At 42.9% G+C, this 16,748-nt stretch overlaps 1 protein-coding gene across 1 annotated transcript in view; it reads left to right on the top strand.

Annotated features, from left to right (window-relative positions):
• The window catches only part of ACBD6 (acyl-CoA binding domain containing 6), an 89,681-nt gene that overhangs the window by 27,331 nt on the left and 45,602 nt on the right, over nucleotides 1-16,748 (top strand). The window contains exon 5 of the mRNA XM_069789730.1: nucleotides 11,425-11,530. Within this exon, the coding sequence (XP_069645831.1) occupies nucleotides 11,425-11,530 (106 nt within the window). The remainder of the gene's footprint in view (nucleotides 1-11,424; nucleotides 11,531-16,748) is intronic.

The following is a 16,748-nucleotide window of genomic DNA, read 5'->3' as shown; positions in this document are numbered from 1 at the left end:
TACATGATTGCCTGGAGGATCTTTCAGAATACAGCATTGTATTTTTAGTTAAAATGAACAGTCAGGGAAGACTAAATTTTTGAGTAGTGTTTGCTGTCATGTTGCAGTCACCTGTTAGGTGTATGTGATCCCATTTGTTTTATTGAATGTCTTGCATCATTCTAGTCCTGGGAAATTAGAAGATAAACATTGGTTTCTCTACACACAGCCTCCCAAGCTTGCTGAGAACTTTCCTGAAGTGTTAAAATTCTAACACAGCATTTCTTTGACTTGTCACAAACTGTTGTGTTTTAACCCCAGCCAGCAGCGAAGCACCATGCAGCCATTCACTCACTTTCCCCCGCAACCAGTGGGATGGGGGAGAGAATTGGGGGAAAAAAAGTAAAACTCGTGGGTTGAAATATGAACAGTTTAATAGAACAGAAAGGAAGAAACTAATAATGACAACGGTAACAAAATGACAATAATAGTAATAAAATAATTGGAATTTACAGAACGAGTGATGCACAATGCAATTGCTTACCACTTGCTGACCGATGCCTAGTTGCTTCCTGAGCAGCAATCCCCCCACAGGCCAACTCCCCCCCAGTTTATATACTGGGCATGATGTCACATGGTATGGAATACCCCTTTGGCCAGTTTGGGACAGCTGTCCTGGCTGTGTCCCCTCCCAACTTCTTGTGCCCCTCCAGCCTTCTTGCTGGCTGGGCATGAGAAGCTGAAAAATCCTTGACTTAGTATAAACACTATTTGGCAACAACTGAAAACATCAGTGTGTTATCAACATTCTTCTCATACTGAATCCAAGACATAACACTATACCAGCTCCTAGAAAGAAAATTAGCTCTATCCCAGGCAAAACCAGGACACAAACTAATGAAAAATAAATCTTGAGCAGGTGGCTCCAAAGCCTTTGCAAGGAGCTCAGGTAGAAATTGATATGGCGGTTCTGTGTAAGCAAATAGGGTGGCAGTTTTGTACTTGGCAGTAGTGCGGGCATTTCCTTTGGTGTTGCAATCCACTTCATAGCGAGATGGAACAGTTGGCCAGGAGAAGCCTTCTCTGCCTCGTATGGAGAGCCAACACATATTTAACTTGCCCTTGGACCCTGACCAGAGGTGGTCAGGTGTGACCTTTGTTTGACACATTGTTTGAGAAATAGCACTTCTGCTAGCCACAAGCTCCTTCTTCTTCCCTGCTCTGCCAGTGTAGGCCTCGGCCAACATCCTTGATCTCATAGTTTGACCTTGTAGTTTGTCTTGCTCGAGCTCTTCTGTTAGGAGTAGAACGTATCAGTGCTGCCCAATGTTGGGCGCTAAGTATGAGCTATGCTTAGTCCTACAGTGCTTTCAGAGTCTTGGCTATCCCAAGTACTGCCTGTGCCCCTTCTTGGATATGAAATACAGCACAATATACAGGAAAACAGAGTTTGGTCTGGTTGGCTTGACCAGTCTAAATCTTCTTGTCGTATTTTTGGCTTTATTTCCATGAGAACAAGACTTGTGCAGGACTTGAAGGTAAGTATAGCTCCGAATACATTTTTCCCAAACATACCATGAGGAACATATGTGCTGTATGTTTAGTTTAGTATAGCATAGCTGTTGTCCTTACAAAATAAGGCTGTAGGCAGATGTGGACTCTGACACAGCTGGAATAGGGTGAGTCTGCTGAAAGTGAGTTAAATGAAGACTTCTGACTCTGCTGGCACAAAGGAAACTCATGTGGTCCATTAGCACAGTTTGGCTCACAGGTACCGGTGTCTTCAGTTGTGAGATAGGAGGTGAGCAAGTGTCATTATAACCTCACCCACGCACAAGTTGTACAGCTTCAGCTTTCTCAGTGCAGTTGCCCATATATTATGGCTTTTGTCTACTGTTCATTCTCTTACTGGAATGGGGAATAAATGTGTGCAATTATAGGCACATCTCTAACAGTAATAATTATAATAGTAAAAGCATAGCCCTAAACAGCAAAATTGCACTGGTACCAAATCTGCAAGCAGATGAGCCAAAGAAGGATGGCTCTAGACATTCAGTTTGGCATCCAAGTTTATCTAGAGCATGGATTGAATTGGTTTGATAGTAATACCACTCACCTGAGAAGGATGACTTTTCTGAGGCTGTGAGTGGTTACTTACAAGAACATAAGGTTAGCATTCAGTAATACTTCTGTGCATTTGTAAATAGAATGTAGTCTTAAAAAAATAAGGCATTTTCTGTAGAGGAAGAAAACAAAAATGTTTAAGAGGAAAGAAAACTTAATAGCTTGACACAGCATAAACTTAAACACAATGATAGTTACAGGTAAGACCTATGCTGTAAGTTCAGTGTGTATGCTACCTCAGAACCTATGATCTGAGAAAGTCTGCAAAGTTTCCTATTTTATTGACTCAGTTGTCTATGGTGGCCTTACTGAAGCTTTACAACCAGCTTGGAAAAATTGGAATATAAATCAAACCACTTTAGTCTCTGTTTTCCAGGGCTGTTGATAGGATAAATATTTTCTAGTTACAGGTTCATATTAAGGAAGCCTGGGATAAGCAAAAAAACAAAAAACCCCGAACCTAAAACCAAAAAACAAGCCCAAAACCCCCATGTTTTGTGTACTGAAAACTAAAACTCAAGTCCTTATCAGCCCTGGGTTCTGACAGACTGCTGAAAGCAACTTCTCAGCAGGCATTACTCTGCCAAACACAGCCTACCATACGCCCTTTAGGATTCCGCTGATGCAAAGGCAGGAAAAGGCTGTCTAATTTATCTGGAGCCCAGCATCGCCACAGCCTCGCCTTGCACCAGGAGATAGACAAGAATGCAAGTGCAGAGTTTTGAAGGTTCACCTAAGCAGGTTCACTCATTTTATTCTTGCCAGAAGCTTTTGAACAGTTTATCAAATGATTAACCTCCTCCAAGCTGCTGCTATGTAGTAGGAAGATGAGAGGTCTTGTTTTAAATAGTGTAAACTACTAGTTTACCATCAGCAGTAAATTACCAAGCAAAGCAGCAATGCCATTGCTTTCAAACCAAGTGTCTAAAATTATGCATAAATAATGCTTACATTCCTTTCATGGAATGAAATGCTTGGGTTTTAGTGTGCAAATCTGTGAATGTTGAACAAAGTGGAGTTACCATACCCTACCCTAAAGTCAGGTGGATCAGAAGTAGGAGGAACTGGGATGGTGCCAGGACTGATTTTGCCTTATCAATAATTATCTCAAATGTTTCTGCTTTGAGAACAAGATAGAAAACTGGTCAGTCTGGCTCACAGAAGGACATTGCACTGATTCCAAATAAATTCAAGAGCATCCATAGAAACAGGTTATACCAATCTAATTAAATCAATTTAGAAAGAGATTCGGCTAAATCAGTGCAATTTGTGTGTTCATAGATCAATCCTCAAATCAGGAGAAGGTCTCTTGAGCTAATGAGGTGTAGCAGTTATTTACTTTGGGGTGCTGGGCACTGGTCATCAATTAAGAGTCATTAATAAACCCTGGCAATAAAGAGCTCAAGTACCCCAAGTGACTAATGGGGAGCAGTTGCAGAATGTATTAGCATAGTGCTCTGCCTCTGTGTTTCTCTGCAAATCACTTATCTCGCTTAGGGCATTACATAAAAATAATGCGTGCTGGTGACTGATGATGGGACTTGGAGGTTCCTCTGGAAGAAGGATTTAGGAATTATCTGTGATTTCAAGCTGGGTATAGTGGTGTGGTTTTTTATTGCTACATAAAGCTTTATGTTTCTTTTCTAGTCTTATTACCAGAACAAAAGCAGTAGTAGTTGAGCTCTTTCATGACCAAATAGCTATAATTACAGTTTCACAAACCTGGGAAATGAGCGGTGAGATGAGATTGACTGATGTGTCACCAACATAAATTTAATCTAAGACACAAACTGAGGAAGATGCCAAAAATACCATAGCATTGGAAATTCAACTTTAAAGTTATTTCTCAGTATTTTTTTAAAGCAGGGGTGAGGGGGAGGTAGTTTATAAGTGTTTCCAGCAAACAAAAGCATTGACTTGGCAGGTGGAGAACGTGAAATAAAGTTGTCAAATGTTTGTGTCCCTTTCCACTTCCACTGGAGAAGCCCTCCTGCACTCTGCCGTGGGCTGCTTCCACGTGGCCTCAGCATGTCGGGATGGGAATGACATCCACTGGTCGGCACGGAGGCCTCCCTGAGCTATGCTGTATGCTTCTGCCATCCCAAGGGATGCTGAAGAAGCCCTTTTCTCTGATAGGAACTTCAACCCTTTCCTGTAACGCCTGGGAGAAATCCCAGTCACAAGTGGGGTTCTGTGTTTGGGGCACGGAGCAGGCACCCCTCATATTTGGGAGCCCACCTGATGCTGTGTAATCTATCAGAATTGTATTAATCCCACTAACACAGCCACCATCTGGCCCTGCTGCCGGGCCGGCTCGCGTGAGCCCCCCGTGATGGATGGCCTCGGGAATTGATTAGTTGTTGTGCGAGACAAATGAACTGTTTTGGCAGAAAATACCAGAGGTCGCTGCGTGTGGTCAGGCACAAAGGCTGCTGAATTTTAAAGAGCTGCTTCCAGCATCCATTTCAAGAATGCCACTTTGGAGTGGCCACGGCTTTTCAGACGAGCCCAGCGCTCCGGAGCACGGTTGGGGTTTTGTTCCCTCCCTCCAGCCCCGCTTGCGGGAACGCCACCACTGGAAATGAGCACAAAGCTGCAGAGATGAGGGAGCCGGCATCCTTGCTGTGTTGGGAATTACAGGCTCGTGCTGGTATTGTGTGTGCGTTTGGGTGGCTGCGCCGCAGATGTCTGTCACTCGCATAAATGCTGGGCTGTGCAATCCCTGCGGAAGAGCTCTCCCGGTTGTGCAGAGCCCGTGGTGTGCTCAGCTGCGGCGTGTCTCAAAACAAAACACCTGCGGGTCCAGGCATCTGGGGCTTGGGTTTTTTTCAGGTCAGTGTTATTTAGAAATGGATGCTCTTCTGGTGATGCTTAGCAGGCAAGTCTCTGACTTCAAGATGATTGCCAAGTTTATTGCTTCCCCACACACTTTTTATTGTCCCCGGAGCAGTGACCCTTGAGGCTTTGCTTTGTTGTGCAAAGGGGCAGCTTGGCTCAGGCCTGCCTTCCCTTTGGGAGAGGGCATCCTTCGGTGGCGCGGCTCCTCTTTGGGGTTTTCACGGCCGCCGCCTCTCCGGTGCTGCCGCTAATCTACCAAAGTGCGTGCGGCGGCGCGGCAACGGGTGGGGAATTGGATGACACATGTCTCGCTATGTCCCGGCTGCTCTCGGAGGACGGCACGCAAGTGTGCCGGCAAGTGGGCAACACTTCCCCCGGGACAGCCTGCCAGTTCAAAATAAACTTGAGTTATGGATTTATTCAGCTTGTAAAACCTCAGCTGGCATAAATAATTGAGAAAGCAAAGGTTTGTCTGTGGTGCATACCTCAGGGACCCGCTCCTGCCTCCCTCCCTCCCACCACCCTTTCTTATGAAAATGATCCCAGTTGCACTGATAGATAATAACAACACCAAGCAATTAAAAGCTATGGGTGGCTGGAGAGAGGAGAAAAGGTTCAGTTAATGAGCTTTTCCTCTTCCTGTGCCCAGGAGAGCCTCAGAAGTGACGAGGCGATTAAAGCGAAGAGATAATTATAGATTATGTGAAAATGGGTCCCTTGGGGGCCTCGGGCCTCGACATAAACAGTAAGTGTCGCAAGTGTCTCTCGGCTCCCCGCACGCTGCCCGCTCCGCTCCGCCGCGCTCCCGCTCGCTCGGCAGCGCCGTGCCAAGCAGACGGGTGAAGCCACCTGTTAGCGGCACCCGGGGCCGCTCTGCCGCGGGTCCGCTGGGACGTGGCTTGGACCAGCCCCGGGAAAGGGGGAGAGGATGCCCAAAGTAGCACCCGATCGCAGCCCCTCTGCCCAGAGCTTTGTGCTGGAGGTAACCTGCGAGGCGGGAGGAAGGGGACGGGGCAAACCTGGAGGATGCTCTCTGCACGAGGGTAGAATGTCTGAATTTCAAGTCTCTTCTGTGCCCTTTTTCATGGCAGTCTTGGTGGCTGTTTAGAAAGCAAGGAGGCTTACAGCACTCCAGGTAAGCAGGAAGTGAAGCCTGATTAACTGGCAGCAGACCTTTTCCGTGAGCTGTTTAAAAACTGTTGGTTCAACATGTGTTTTGGACAGCTTATGAAGAAGGCTTGTGAAGCCTTCCAAGCCTGGGGAGAGATGGCTTGGTTTAAGTTCTTCCCCATCCTTTTATTCAAGGATGGAAAAAGCTGCCTGTGTGTTACCTGCAGGCAACAGATATGCTTCAGCTCAGTGTTAAATCAGAGTTAGCATCTCTTACTGGAGACAGGGGAGAGCAGAAGAGAATAGCTTTGGGGGCTGAACATGTGTCAGCAAGGGAGAAGAGAAACCCTTGTGGCCATCCTCAGGAAATAGTTGTAAACACATTCACTGCCTTTACTGGCACTCGTGGTCACTTTCTTGAAGACTTCTTTTTAGCTCAACAAAAAGAACTGGTGCTTGTATATCACACAGTCTCACATGGAAACAGAATTGCACCTGAGTCTTCCTTTTAGCTACAGGTTTTAAGTAATTGTGCACATCTCCATTAAGTTGAGTTTCATGGTCTTTCCCATCTGAAGTTGTCTTGAATGCTGTATTTTTATGTAAATTGAGATTTGTCTGAAAATACTGATAGTACAAGGCTATGGGTTCCCCCCCCCAATACATTATCTGAGCAATGTCTTTACAGTGTCACTTTACTCATATATTTCTGATGTGCTTCTGTCTGGTTTTAGACTGTTTCTACCAGTTTCTGGGCCTTGCTGCTGACTCTTGCCAGTTTTATGTGGAGTGCAAATTCCTGCTAGGAACTGGTCTAATAAAAACACTGCATCTTTTTTGTTTTCTTGCACCTGCTATAGTGGAGGGATTATTCACTGTGTACACATACTCACATGTGAAATAAAGGGGTGGAAAAAAAACCCTGAGTTGCAAGGTTTTCCAGCTATGTTTCTTATTTGTCCTATGTGGTTTTGAATGCAAAGTCAACAAATAACAGTAATTTGTCTTTATTCCATTCACACCATTCAAGTTGAGCTTTTTGGCTAGTATTGGTCCCTCCAAAAATCTGGTTTTAACTCCTCTGAGCTCATTTCTTAGTTTCCCTTCTTGGTTTTGGCATGCAGCTAGATCAGATTGTTTTAAATGTTTGGAGTGCAGCTTCATGTGACTATTTTGTTTGCAGGTAAAAAGTCTTCATTATGACTGTATGGACTTCCCTCCAATCTATTCAGGAAAGGGCTCATTTCTCTTTGTTAATATTTATAAAACGTTGGAGATAATATATGCTAGTATTTTTTTTTTAAAGGGGGCATCAGGACCTTGAGAAATAAATGCAGAGTCGGAAGACAAAATTTCCCAAAACCTTATCTTCAGGTGGGGAAATTGCTATTCTGCTTTAATTCTATTGTGGAGACTTCTGAAAGAAAAGTGGTTGTTTTGGAAGAGGCATGTATAGATATATAGAGCATTTGCAGAGGTGGTTATTCCAGAAAAGCTAAATCATATCCAAATAGCTGTGTCGGGTCATTTCCCCCCTACAGACAATAATATCCTTGGGAAAAGACTGTAGAAGTCTTGTCTAAAGGCTGCGGTAGCAAGATTGCCTGGTTTGGTACGTCAGTGCTCACATGTCCTCGCTCCGCTGGTGCAGACTCTGCAGCAGGCTCCTTGTGGAGCACAGACAGTTGCTTTATTGTTGCCGTGTACCTTCTGGTACCCCTGGTGCTGCTGTGCGAGGTCCGGCAGGGCTCTGCAGCATGGGGAAATGCCAGTGCCCAGGCTGACTGGGTGGCATCACTGCCAAGGAGGGAGGACACAGCCTGAGCTCATGGTTGTGACACGGAAAATCACCCGGGAGTAACTGAGAAGGGTTGTGGACTTCTCTAGCAAGGAGAGACTGGGCTCTGCTTTGGTGTTATGGAAGAAAGAATGATTTGTAATAAATAGTCTGTGTGGTTGAGCAATGGGGAAAAGCTGCTGGAGCTAAGTTACTCTGCAGCGTTGTCTGAAAAGCAGCTTCACCCAAAAGACTGCTTTCAGCAGCCAAGGGTGTATTTGAGAAGTTGGACTAACAAGGTAGGACTGGAGCAACTTCCCAGCATATCAAATCAGCCCTTGTTAGTAGGGGCAGGCACGTCTCATGACCTCCATCATGAATCTGTCAAGCTCCATCTTGAGCAATATAAGCTTTTGCCTTTTCTAATCCCACCATGAGATTCTTTTTTCCCCAGAATTCGAAGTAATTGCATCTAAAGCATGCAGTGATCTGTTTCCCAGGAGCTTGTGTGTAGTGAGTGGACAAGACCTCCAATGAATGAGTTCATGAGAGACTGGTTAAGAAACTGGAAGACTTCTGTAATGTTCCTAGGCCTAAACGTGGAATGTAAAATCTTGTGCGGCACCGAGCTCCTTACTAGAAAGGTGCAAGTCAGTTGTTTGAAAGGACTGCTTGCATACAAAGAATAGGGGTGATGTGCAGGAGAACAGTGCTACTAAAGGAGCAAGGTGAGAGAGAAGTCAGAGGAGGTGACTTCTTTTGAGAAAGCAGCACTCTGCTGCTGGAGCTGAGTATCAGCACTTTTTCCTACCTATTACTGGCACTGAGGAAGGAAACAGATGCTTGAGGTCTGAAGAATTAAGAGTGTAATTTGGTAAGCTAGATGCATAACAATAAAAGACTATGTAAAAATTGCATCATGGAGCTCTGCCTGTCCTGATGGGAGAAGGGGACATGGTCTTGGTGGCACTGGTATTTTCATTTTGGGGGGACTACAGGTTGAAGAGCATCACTTTTCCTTTGTAACCTATTGCTCAGAAATGCAAATAATGTTTAGACTTTATTTTTCCTTGCTCTGATGTTCTTCAGCCTGTGAGGTTCAAGAGCAGTGCAGATGAATAGGAGGAGTACTGTTGTCTTGTAGCATGGGGGGATCAGTTCTCAAACTGCCCCATTGTATTGCAGGGGCTGTTCTCTCCTGCCTGAAAGGCCCACAGCAGAGCGACCTCCCTACTGGGTCTGACCTGCTCCAGCAACCTCCCATTTTTATGAGGAGTTTCCTTTGAGGCTGTCAGGTCTGAGTTCTGCTGAACATCCAGACTGTCTTAAGGTGATTGAACACTGGCAATGTCATGAGAGGCAACTACTTTGTGTTTAATTCATGTGAAGCTGCCAAGTCCTATAGCAATGCTGACTGGTTCACTTGAGCCCTAGTTTTTACATGGAAACTAGAAAGAGGGGCTAGTATGTGGGCTTTTGGTTTACCTCTAGAAAACCAATGACCTCTCTTCTTTACTCCTTTACGAGCAACACAGTTGTATCAGTGTATCTAAACCTAAAGGTAGTATTTTAAAGGTGCCTCATGCTAGTATAGCATAGCCCCCTATCCATAGAAAAATCACCTGTGTTGGAATAAGTAACCTTCCATTGGCATGCCAGCATGGATGGTAGGACAGTTGTACTTTCTCAGCAATACTCGTGTCAGTAACTTCCTATCATTAGATAAGTGAGGGCAGATTTATACAGCAAGATAAAAATGTCTTGGTTCTGCTCTGTGCCTTTGCTAAAGATTCCTAACATTTGCTTTTTTAACTGCCACAAAGCATTGTAGCTCCAGTCACTCGTACAAAGCTCTTTTGTAATGTTTTAAGAATCTGTGAAAGGTCTTAACTTCATTAGAGGTTCTGTTTGGTTGGTTGGTAAGAACAGAAGTTATACTGTGTCTGAAGCCAGGGTATTGCTTTTAGCTCTAGAAGAAGCTGTAGGTGTAACTCAAGCACCTGTGACACCACAACTTGATCTTTCTGCCTGCAGGCAGGCCTAAGTGAGCATGCACTGGCATCCTGGCACAGGCATGTGCTGGGCCCTCTGCACAGGCCAGCCTGCTGCTCTGAGCAGAGATCACGGTCAAGCTTTGTCCTAACACTGTCAATGCACAAAGGAGTGCAACTGGGTCACGTGCAGGCTGGTAAATAAAAAACAAGCCCTGTGACCAGGTTCCAAGACAAACACCAAAGATTTCACAAAACCCCGGACAATTACTTACCAGAATACCAAACAATAGCAGGCACCTGTTTTAAAGCCACCAAAAGAAAGTACTTGCCCGCTGTTCACCCATTCACACACCGAATACGAAGTTGTAGAGCTTGTCCTATACAGAGGTGGTGTGGTTTAACCCCAGCCAGCATCTAAGCACCACGGAGCCACTCTCTCACTTTCCCCCCACCCAGTGGGATGGGGGGAGAATCGGGGCAGGGGGGAACTCATGGGTTGAGATACAAACGGTTCAATAGAACAGAAAGGAAGAAACTAATAATGATAATAAAGGTAATAATGACAATAATAATAACAAAAGAATTGGAATATATAGAACAAGTGATGCACAATGCAATTGCTCACCACTTGCTGACCGATGCCCAGTTAGTTCTTGAGCAGTGATCCCTGCCTCAGGCCAACTCTCCCCAGTTTATATACTGGGCATGATGTCCCATGGTATGGAATACCCCTTTGGCCAGTTGGGGTCAGCTGTCCTGGCTGTGTCCCCTCCCAACTTCTTGTGCCCCTCCAGCCTTCTTGCTGGCTGGGCATGAGAAGCTGAAAAATCCTTGACTTAGTATAAACACTATTTGGCAACAACTGAAAACATCAGTGTGTTATCAACATTCTTCTCACGCTGAATCCAAGGCATAGCACTATACAAGCTCCTAGAAAGAAAATTAACTCTGTCCCAGCTGAAACCAGGCCAAGAGTATGAATGGGTTAAAGAGCAAAATAGAGTGGAAAAAGGAGCTGGAAAAGGCTGATAAATATGCTCATCTGGATGTAGCCTCTACCTATGGAAATCCTTAAGCCACTGAGTTTCTAAAGCTGGGAGGATCCAACTGGGCATAGATTGTTTTGCATGTGTCTCGTTTTTTCTGCTTTTTTCTCCTACCCACCATTAGTGGCCACTGTCTGAGATGGATGGCATCAGAAGGGTCTTTGGTCTGACCCAGAGTAGCAGTTATAAGTTTGTATAGCAGGGAGAAATAGCAGCTTTAGCCTTTTATTTTCTGTGGGATTGCAGTGATTTATACCAGGACTTGAATGTGGTTTTTGCTGGGTAACTTTATAGACTTCTTGTGCCACTTCATGGGAGTAAGCTGACTTTTGTCATGGCATAATAGTGTTAAAAGCAACCTTTGTTTTCTAGGAAGCAGGATCTTCTGTCTCTTAACTTGGGAAAAAAACATATTCTGCATATGCAATACTAGGTGTCTGTTTAAGTCCAGTGACAGTATTGAAATGTCTGTAGCAAAGTTAGAGCATACGATGTGCATGTGGCCTTTGTGTTGTGCAGTAACATGGTGCTTCTTTTGCTTTTGTTTCCTGAATAGGGAAGAGGACAAGAACATTTTTGATTACTGCAGAGAAAACAACATTGACTATGTAACCAAAGCCATTCAATCAGAAAAAGCGGACGTGAATGTCACAGATGAGGAGGTATGGAGAAAAAGATACAGCCCATCAATCTTTCAACTGTTTTCTATGTTAATTTAGTGCCACTCCTTTTAAAAATTCCCTAGTTAGGATTCTTATAACAAGGTACTACAATAGTTGGTCAAACACTTGGTTATTGAGACAGGGATAATCTATTTGAATATAGCTTTCCACTACATTTCTAGCAATGTGGATGTACTAACTGTGATGCTGTAGCGTATCAGAAACTTACTTCCTATGTTATTTTCAGCAATGCCAGCAGCCACTTGCAAAATAAGATCTTCTGAAATACCCCCTCTCCCCACCTCGTACACTAAATGTGGTCAAATGGAAGTAGGAAGTGACGGAAATGGCTTTTTTGACTGATGATCTCTGTTCACGGGTGAAGTAGGATTTCTGCCATGCCATCAGCTTTTCATTGTTCCCAGGTGGAGGGCAAATGAGTGACACTGGCTTTCCACCTTCACAAAAACAGTGATATCGTCCAGTCTTTCTCTGCTCATCAAACTCAAAACACCATTTCGCCCTAAGGAGATAAGACCGGCATTGCCAGAAACCTCAAGAAAAAGATAAGGGTCTAAAATTGTGAATTGGCTTGATCCTTTTCTTGGTAAAAGTAAACACCTGGTGTGGACAGTTCCCTGTTCATCTTTCAGGAAATGTAGTGGTACCAGCTTTATTCCCTTGGTTTTGATGCTTGCATACTGCCACCTAGCCCTGCTCATGGTCCATCGTATGTACAGCTACTTTTGCCCACTGCTTTCCAGCACATTGTGTTTTGGTGAACAGATGAAGTGCTTACACATTCATAGACTGAGACGCCACAAATTCAGTTGGGTTCTCCTGTAGCTCTAAGCAGATTTCTGCCCTCTGAGCCATGACAGCCCCGGCTGGGGCTCTGAATGCTGATGGCAGAGCCTTTTATTATTAATCAGGAATTCATGTGAATTAATTTTCAGATGAGAGGAGGGAGGGTGTTCACGATCAGGGTTGGAATTTCACATCATAAATTCAATGAACTGAAACTGTCATGTGCCACACAGTCACTGCAACAGCACCATTACTGTGCTCCCTCCCTCCTTCCGCTGATCACACGTTACAGAAGTAAATGTCCAGGGCAGTCCCACAGAACATGGCTGGAGTCCTTTCATTAATAAAAGCTCATTTGGGGGATCACACACATGCAATAAGTATATAATAACATTATGTTAGCATTGCTTCATTTCCACTGGCAAGATGCTCTTTCATAGTTAGCAAGTTCAGAAGCTCATACCTTCCTTTGTGTTCAAGCAACAAATGTGCTTATTTTCAGCCAAAGAGATTTTGTTTTTTAAAAAAAAATCAAAATATTTGGTGAAAGATGGCTGAAATATTTTTGTGCTCTAAACACATAAATGTTTAGAGCCAGATCTGAAAACTGCCAGGTGACATCCTTTTTGGGAATTATCCATGAGTCTTTGATGTGAAAGATCTACTTCTGAACTAATGCATATTAGCACATGACTGTTGCAGAGTACGGAATTGCTTCAGCACAGGCAGGAGCTGAAAACCCTGCCTACCTGTGAAGAGCTCATGGGAAGATTCCCATTGGTGCAAAATTCCCCCATAGATTAAATTCTCACAGCCTCAGTGATTTTGGCTTACCCCAGCAAATGCTCAAACAGGGAAGTAAGAAGTTTTGGCTGGCTTCATTAGGCTTGACTCTAACTGGTCCAAAAAAAAAAACCCAAAAGCAAAACCATATCAAAAAGAAAAATCTGAAAGAAATATTTATTTCATATTATGTTAAGAGCTGAAACCATTACCAATGTTGTTTGGTATCCAAATGTGTTCTTCACCATCTGGAGCATAGTTTATTTTCCAATATCATGCAGGTTGATTGAAGTTTTAGAACCCATTTTAGACTAGAGATAACCCAGACCGAGCCTTTGGTAGAGTGAAGTGTATGCAAGCACAATCTTGTCATTTTTATTAACTATTTTAGTGTTACTGTATAAATACATCCTGCCATATCCAAAAGATGCTTCTCCTAGCCCTCTGAACATAACTCATGCTGTCAATCCTTTGATTTAAATGCATATAAATTTAAAATGGCAGCAGGGATACATACAAAGAGTTAACTTACTATAAAACAAAATCTACTGAAGCTCCAAATAGTCTTGTGCTAAAATGCAAAGACGCTAGGCTCAACCTTTCCTTGTACAATAAAGACTTGACTGAGGTTGTAAGGTGTTCAGATTTTATTTGTGTGTGATACCTTAGTACTGTATCTAATTGTATCCCCTCATTTTGTGCAAACCTGAAATAAGTGAAAGAAATGAAGAATAAAAATGTAAAATGAGAACAAGTGAACTTAACTCGAAGCAAAAGGATTTCAGAAAGGGCAATAGAAGTCTCTGGGGTTTAGATAGATGCACTTGGCAACTTTTAAAGCGTAAGTGGTCTTCTCCCCACAAGAAATAAAGATCTTCATGTACAGCATTCAAGACAGGTTACCTGCTAACAGTTTGGATATAATAAACTTCAATTTAGAATTAAACAAAGACTCTAATGACAGTAATCAAGTACAAACTTCCATTTACTGTATCTGAATTGCCCAGAGTTCAACAGAATAGATTGCATTCACTTAGAAAAAGTAGCACAGACTAAAACAACCTGTTTCTCTTGCCTATGTCAGCAGGACTAATGAAATAAGATATAGACTGTGGCTGTGAAGTTGCCACTGGTACATCCTGGTAGTGTGGATTGCTTGCTGCCTTTTTGAGAACAATATTTCTTCAACTTTTAACAAACCAGAAACTGCTCAAAGACATGGATGAGTTGCTTTTGTAATTTGTGCCAAGGGCTGTGGAGGTTGTAGATAGAGAAATTTTTTTTCATTGTTGGAGAAATCCCAGTAAACAAACATGTTACCTGTGTGCAGTATTTAAGCCCTTGCCAAAACTTTAATGAAAGGCATCTGAAATGATGCTCGCTTAGTCCCCAGTCCTCATGCTTTTGAGACAGCAAGTGCCAAATTGGTGCCAGCTTGCCAAGGAAAGGACAGGGGAAAAAAATGGGTTGAAGAAGGTTCACATACTTCTGGATTTACACGTTTATTTCCATTAGAAAAAATTTCCCAAATGTTTCAGAGCTCTGAAAGTGATTGACTTCCAAATCAAATCTGAAGTTTACCTGTATAATTGCAACAACGGCCCTTCCATTCACTGTTTTTGCTATCACCAGGCAGGGGGATGCAGCCGTTCTATATATATCTCTTCTTAATTACTGGTAATAAAACACTTGCCACAAGTTAGAGTGGCTCTCATTGCTATACAGCCATTACAGCTGCAAACATTGTGCCTAGAAGTATAGCTTAATATTGTAGCACATCCATTCAGTTTGGCTTTGTTCTCTTCTTTCTCCGCACTGGCTAATTGATGTGAAAATCATTCCCATCCGTTTGTCTGCTGAGACTCAGTATATCTGAGACGAATCCCTGTCCTGTGCTTTGTTTGTGAACACCCTGTGACTTGGAGCTGAGCAAAATTGATGTGCTGTTGGCTTGAGAAACTGCTGCAGAAGCTGGCCAAGCTGGCAGCAGTTATCCAAGCAAAGCACAGAAGATTTAAGAGGCAGGGTTAGTGCACTGGGGCTATTTTTATGCTTTTTTTTATTAAATACTTCAAAGGCAGGGGAAAATGCATCCTCTCAAGTAACTTCTGCAACTACTGTCCTGTGTTTGAATTGCATGGAGGGAGTACCTTGATGTTTGATTGCATTTAGTCAAGAGCTCACTACTGCAGTGCTTTCCTATATGGAATTATTTGTGTTGCTTTGAGTCTCTCACTGCTTAATGAAGTACTCATATGGGAGGTGTTTTGGGAAGGCTCAATCTGTGGCTTTTAAGATTTCTGCCATGTTATTTAAACACACAAACACATTATATACTGACATAAAGCAGCAGCTGCATGGACTAAAGAATTTTTCGACGCACATAGGCAATACCCATGCTATACAAAGAGTTGGACTGTACATTCAGTTTAAGTTTGTCTTATCGCTAAGGTTTGTTTTAAGGAAGACATGAGAAACAAGTGGACTTTGTAGCTGTATAGCTGCCTAAGTACATTAGCTAGAACTCCTGAGTGTTTTATTTGCCTGATACTATGCAAACAGGAGTTAATATTATCTTGTTTTAAATACAAGTTTCTTAGTAATGCTTTTTGTTATGCAGTAAGTAGGTTGGGATTCTTCTGCAGGTATTTACTTCCACATCAAGTGGTGTGCTCTTGCACAGAAGGTCTCCAAAGTCCCTTACACCCTGTGTTTAGGGCATAGCATGCTGCAAGGATGCAGACATTTCTCAGGTGGAACGTGTCAGCTTTTTAGTAGTGCACAATTACAATGCAGAGCCATTTAAGGCACTAATTGGAAAATATTGTATCCATTTAGAATTGCAGAGAAAATATATAGGTAAGCAGAGTGTAATTACCCAAAGTGGAATTGGCCCAAGACTTGAAATCCATACTCCTGCAAATAGCACAAGGAGATTTTTAATGACTATAGATGATCAGGCTTCAGTTTCTTGTCTTGTTCAAAAGGCAATGTTTGCAGCAGAACTAGCTTTCTAGTGTTATGGAAAGGCACCAGTTGCACAGTGCTGCAGTACCCCTGACCTGACAGAATTGACAGCACTGTCTGTCCTGAACTGTTGGTTTTACTTTATTGGCCTCAACCAAGTTCAGAACCAATAAAATTAGATTCTGCTTTTCCAGAGACAAATGCAAACCAAAATATTATAGCCACTAATCTGTAACGTGAATTTTGATATAAAGGATAGAAATGCCTTCATTTTGTCGTGTAATTGCACAATAATTACACTTGTGTAATTACAATATTACTCATCTGCACATATATAAAGAAACTGAAATAATATGTTGAAGTGTTTATTGCTATTGTGCATATTGCAGATAGTGCTTCTTTCTTTTGAAATGAACATCTGTGGCACAAAAAAAGTTGGTATTTCTCCAACTGAAATCCTAAATCTTAAGTAATTACCAGTGCAGAGATGAGTTAAGGATGCTAAACATGACTTAAAGATCTTTCCATGTTTACCAATTGTTTTAAATTGTACTCTTTCCCCCTCTTAGACTTTGATAGTGGTGTTGAGTGCAAGAACATTAATCATTAAACGGCCCATGGATGTCATCAGTGCTTCCATAGAAAGTCATTGTCAGAAAAT

This window comes from Haliaeetus albicilla, chromosome 8 (genome assembly GCF_947461875.1).
Source record: "Haliaeetus albicilla chromosome 8, bHalAlb1.1, whole genome shotgun sequence".
Lineage (NCBI taxonomy): Eukaryota > Metazoa > Chordata > Aves > Accipitriformes > Accipitridae > Haliaeetus > Haliaeetus albicilla.
This window is presented reverse-complemented; position numbering and strand designations above follow the sequence as displayed.